The 5,806-nt window shown below is 39.0% G+C and overlaps 1 protein-coding gene across 1 annotated transcript; it reads left to right on the forward strand.

Moving 5' to 3' along the window:
- Positions 1–324: 324 nt before the first annotated feature.
- On the forward strand, positions 325–3,509 carry LOC116378830 (receptor-type tyrosine-protein phosphatase beta-like; the record flags this gene model as incomplete). The annotated part of the gene is made up of 7 exons (XM_031840744.1): positions 325–427; positions 522–656; positions 1,169–1,291; positions 1,373–1,536; positions 1,737–1,872; positions 2,205–2,325; positions 2,447–3,509. Coding segments are annotated over 7 exons (805 nt in total), but the record flags the coding sequence as incomplete, so codon positions are not given.
- Positions 3,510–5,806: the final 2,297 nt, after the last annotated feature.

Here is a 5,806-nt window from a genome sequence, read left to right on the forward strand (position 1 = left end):
GGAGAGCTAGTAACGTTAGCAGCAGTATGATGTTTAACTTCCTAACACGAGCTATAAACACATTATTATACTTCATTAAATCTACAAATACCCATAAAATAATGTTGAATTGAAGCTATTTTTTTTAATATATATTACTTTAATCTTATTTAATCTTTAAGTTTAATTAAGTCACCCGAAACAACAGAATCACAGATTTCTACGGAGCTTTTTAGCCTCTTTTAGCTCGAGTTAAGAGACAAATAGTAAAACATTTAAAGCTTTGATCTAAACTATCACATTAAAAACCGTTAACTTACATTAAACATTAATAAACAGTATAAACAAAGACTTTAAATGTGTTTCTGTAGATGATTCTACGAGAGTGAAGCTCACGTACCTGGAGGACGACCCCTGCTCCGACTACATCAACGCCTGCTACGTACCTGTGAGCACACACACGCACACACGCACACACACACACGCACACGCACACACACACACACACACTGACACCTGTGTGTGTGGGGGTGTGTGTGCAGGGTAACAACTACCGGCGGGAGTACATGGCCTCTCAGGGGCCGCTGCCCGGCACCAAGGATGACTTCTGGCGGATGGTTTGGGAGCACGGCGTCTACAACGTGGTGATGGTGACGCAGTGTGTGGAGAAAGGACGGGTGAGGGAGCGACGCTGTCATTGCCTTCATTGTGTCCGTCTTTGATGTTTGATGGATGTGTTCGTGGTCCTCTGAGGATGAACCCTTTATGTCAGTCTGATGGACACGTTGACATAAAATGTGTTTTATTTTGACTGTTTAGCTTTGATGTCACTTCAAGTTAAAATATCAGTAAATCTTCTCATGAAGCTCACTAAGTAGTAAATAATGAGAAGAGTTTATTATTTAGTTTAATACTTTCATCCCTCAACATCATAAACAACTCCTGAGAAGTGTAATACGATATGTACGAGGGCTGATATGATATTTATTATCTAATATCTGTTGATTAGTTTTGTTTTTCTCTGTTTATTGATTCATTCATTATTTTGTCTTTGAGGTTTTTTACCAATAAAAAGTTCTCAGATGTCTTGTTTTGTCTAAAACACAAAGGTTTCAGTTCCTTTCTTCATAAGTAGAAGTATGACTTATATTGATATTGTATTGAGTAATAACTCATGTTTCTGTGACAGGTGAAGTGTGATCAGTACTGGCCTGCAGACAGAGAGCCTCTGTACTACGGTGAGCTGGTCATCCAGATGCTGTCTGAGTCCGTCCTGCCGGAGTGGACCATCCGAGAGTTCAAGATCACCTCGGTACCCGGTCTCCGTCTCTCATACCTCACCGTGCTGTAGAACCATATCATTTACTAACATGTGATCACTGGCTGCTGACAGGAGAGCGGCTGCAGTTACCCTCGAGTGCTGCGTCACTTCCACTACACGGTGTGGCCGGACCACGGAGTCCCAGAGAGCACCCAGTCCCTGATCCAGTTCGCCAGGACGGTCCGGGACTACGTGGACCGATCACCCAGCACCGGAGCCACCGTCGTCCACTGCAGGTGTGTGTGTGTGTGTGTGTGTGTGTGAGTGTTAGTGTGTGTGTGAGTGTGTGTTGTTGTGCGTCTCATTGAGGAAATGACGGGCTGAGAGTTAACAACAATTCTCCATTGATTGATTTGTGTGTGTGTGTGTGTGTGTGTGTGTGTGTGTGTGTGTGTGTGTTTGTGTGTTTGTGTGTGTGTGTGTGTGTGTGTGTTAGTGCTGGTGTTGGCCGTACGGGGACGTTCATGGCCTTGGATCGGGTTCTGCAGCAGTTGGACTCTAAAGGAACCATCGACCTGTATGGATGTGTGTTCGACCTCCGGCTGCACCGCCAACACATGGTCCAAACTGAGGTACCCCCCCCCCCCCCCACACACACACACACACACTGCTGAAGTTGTTTCTGAAACCTTGACCTTCTAACTACTTAGACTTGGACTTACTTGGACCAAACCAGGACACCTTTTCAGAGCCCTGCCATGGTGGCGAAGAAACTCTTAGATTTCAGGCTCATAACAGATCAGATACCACATATATACAATAATTGTATGAGTAACTGTAATTTAAAAAGGTTGTAAAACGAGTAAATATACAGGGTGGTGCTGCAGTCAGAAGACGGTGAATGAGTATCTGGAGTCCTTGTTCACTCGTGTACAGCATGTTGAACCCTCCTCATGTGCTTCAGTGCCAGTACTCGTTCCTGCATCAGTGCGTCCGTGACGTCCTCAGAGCCAGAAAGCATCGCAGTGAACAGGAGAACCCTCTCTACCCCATCTACGAGAACTTCAACCCAGAGTACTGCCGCGGTGAGACTAACACTCCCACAGCACATGACATTAATATTAACGAGGATCTACCGGAGATCAGTTCCTGCTGTTGTGTTCAAACCATTTCTAATAAACTCATAACTTCTTCTTCTCTCCTCAGACTTCATCTACACCGGCCGCTGAACAGACGATGACGTCATCTCAACTCTCTGAGCTCATGAGAACATTAACGATGAGTCATGTTCACCGTGTCGCTGCTTTAACATCAGGTTTATGGAAGTTAAATGTCGACTACAGTTCAGAAAGTAAACAAACATTAATATCAAAGAAAAGTCTTTTATTAGCTACATTTTAAAGTGAATTCATATTTAGTTCAATTTGTGACCGGATGGCGACTTTTAAAAATCAAAAGTGTCTCAACATCGTTTTCTAAATGATGTACGTTAATGTGTCTGTTGATTTCCTTCAGTGTTCAAGAGGAACACGAGCTGATCTCAGGTCGTGTTTAAATCTGACTTAAACTGCAGTTATACTTATTATATACGTATTATAACTTATTATCACTCACTGCTCCTTATAAGCTGTTTATTTAAAAGGTTACACATATTGCTGTATGTAAATAATGATGTAATGCTCTTTTTATATAGATGATTATAAACTGTACGTCAGCTATTTTTATGCTAATATGTAGTATTGACATTTTTCTATTTATCTCATTTATGAAATCAAACAATTGCAAGAATTAATAAACTTCTTTTTTCAGACTTACGATAACTAAACATTGAATTGTTTATTCTAAAAACCCTTTTTATGAAGTTGTTTGTGTACTTTAGACATAAAAAGATTCTAATAACGAGTCAAAGCTTTTCCTGCATTTTAGAAATAACAATATTTACTTTGTTTGAATATTTGATGAATTTGTGACATGATTTCCAGATTTCTGCTCGTAAAACTAGTTGTTTGGATTTAACTGAGGATATAATGATCATGGTTTTTAATCATACACGGGTAATTATTGTGTTTTACGTGATATTAGTGATTAAAGGTTTCCATTACTCATTCCTGGTGTAATACATAAACCAGTTGTATTATTCTGTATATGATGTAATCATCGGCCATATATGAGATTTGTACGATAAGAGAATGTAGATCAGTGTTAAACCTGCTTCAGATCAGAGATTGTTGGATTATTGATGATGATTAAAGTAAATAACCAACGATGTTTGTGTGTGTTGCTCATATTCTGTCATTAAGTTGAACAATTGTGTAAAATGTTAAATTATTGTCATGTTTGTAATTAATTCTAACCAGTTCTGTTTCATAATAAGTCATTGTATGTCGAGAAAAGTCATAAAACACAAAGATGAGATTTAAAGCATCTGAATATATATTCATAACTCCGTATAAGTTTCAGCTGCTTGTTCCTCTCGTCTGTGAAACGTCTGGTTTCCATGTTTCCATGTTTCCATGTTGATGTGTTGATGTGTTGATGTGGGGATGTGTTGATGTGGGGCACGCTGAGGCCGGAGCACAACTGGGTCACCCAGATAGAAGCCTCTATCGGGGCTCAAAGGGAGTCGAGGAGTCCGAGCTGAGCCACGATCCCTCCAGACTAATCCTCCAGCTCCTCCTCCTCCTCCAGCTCCTCCAGCTCCTCCAGCTCGTCCAGCTCCTCCAGCTCGTCCAGCTCATCCTCCTCATCCTCCTCCTCCTCCAGCTCGTCCAGCTCCTCCTCCTCCTCCAGCTCGTCCAGCTCATCCTCCTCGTCCTCCTCGTCCTCCTCGTTCATACCGGAGACGAAGTTAGAAATCAGACGACGTCCCTCGAGCTTCACTCCAACAGACGAGTCCGACCAGCAGAAGAGTTCAAGAGAAACTTCAGCAACAAGCTGCTCACTCGCTGAAAACAGCGACGTCAGTTTATTAGTTTAAACAATTTAAACAATAAAATAAAAACAAACATAACAGAGATAAATAACATCGCAGAGCAGGAAGAGGCAAAAAAGGGCAACTGAGCTTATTTGAAGCCTCCACCTTTATAATATTAAAACTGATTTTAAAAATAAAATGAAATTACATAATATTACATTAAATAAAATAAACAAATAAATGAATTAAATAAAAAAATAAAATAAAATAATATTAAATAAAACATGGGTGAGAAATGTACAATTATAGAGAATGCTTACTGAAAGGAAAGGTTTTCGATCGCGACCCTTTGAGGGGTCCTGATCCACAGCTTGAGACACACTTCTGAGCACAGCATGAGTTAAAGAGACAGTTTGAGGTCATTTCAGGTCTTTGATGGCGCTGAAGGGAGGAGTTGATGAACACTCTCCATCAGATTGTGGTTCTGCTGATGGGGGTGGTGTTGATATTTATGTGGCAGAGAGAGAAGTGCTGAGGTGTTAAAACAGGTTTCTGATCCAGTGAACAGCTGCTCTGCTCACTGTCTGTTAAACTGAAGGAGGAAATAAGAATAAATAAGAAGCTGATGTTGGGAGGAAAATTAAAACAAATCATGAAACTAAACCCTCATTGTGACGTAGTGAAATAAATATATGTCAGGTATAAAGGATGCTGCTGCTATAAGCTTACAAACTCTGTATTTACTTATAGCAGAGTATTTTTACACTGTGTTCTAAACGTTTTTTAGGTAGTTATATTTTGTATTTTATATTTTATGTTTCATATTTTATATTTTGTTTCATATTTTATATTTTATATTTTGTTTTATATTTTATATTTTATGTTTTATATTTTATATTTTATATTTTATATTTTATGTTTTATATTTTATATATATTTTATAATTAAAATAACGTCGGCTTCTTTTGACAGGTTTGACGTTTACTTTCTTATGACTGCAGTACCCCTTTTGACCACATTCGGCCCCACATTCACCACACATTACAATCCAGGGGGGCGCTGTTGCACCACTTCAGAGATAAACTGTGAAAAGTGGTGACGATCAAATGCCTCAATAATAATAAATAAACAAATATTGTGTGACAAATACATTATTTGTTTTCATAAAATTACAAAGAATGACATAAAGCCTATTATATATATATGTATATATATAATATTTTTTTGAATATTAAAAATATATATTGTTAATTTTTGTACTTTTACTTTATTGCAGGATTTGAACTTGCATTTGAGTATTTTAACATTTTTTGCTCACGAAATAGATCTGAACACTAAGTAACTACTATGGCAGTTAAATGTACTGCAGTAAATAGTACAATATTACCTGTGAGATGTAGTGGAGTACAAGTATGAAGTAGCACAAATTGGATATACTTCAGTAAAGTACAAGTACCTTGAAATTATACTTAAGTGGAAGTGTGTGTGTAGAGCGGCGAGATATTAACACTGATGTCAAAGATCAGAGGGTCAACGTGACTGTGAGTCTTTCATTGATTATATTGAACGAGTGGTGTGACCAGTGTGTGCGTGTGCATGTGTGTGTGCGTGTGCATGTGTGTGTGTGTGTGTCTGTCTGTCTGTGTGTGTGT

This window comes from Anarrhichthys ocellatus, unplaced genomic scaffold, assembly GCF_004355925.1.
Source record: "Anarrhichthys ocellatus isolate YVR2014 unplaced genomic scaffold, GSC_Weel_1.0 scaffold3241, whole genome shotgun sequence".
NCBI lineage: Eukaryota > Metazoa > Chordata > Actinopteri > Perciformes > Anarhichadidae > Anarrhichthys > Anarrhichthys ocellatus.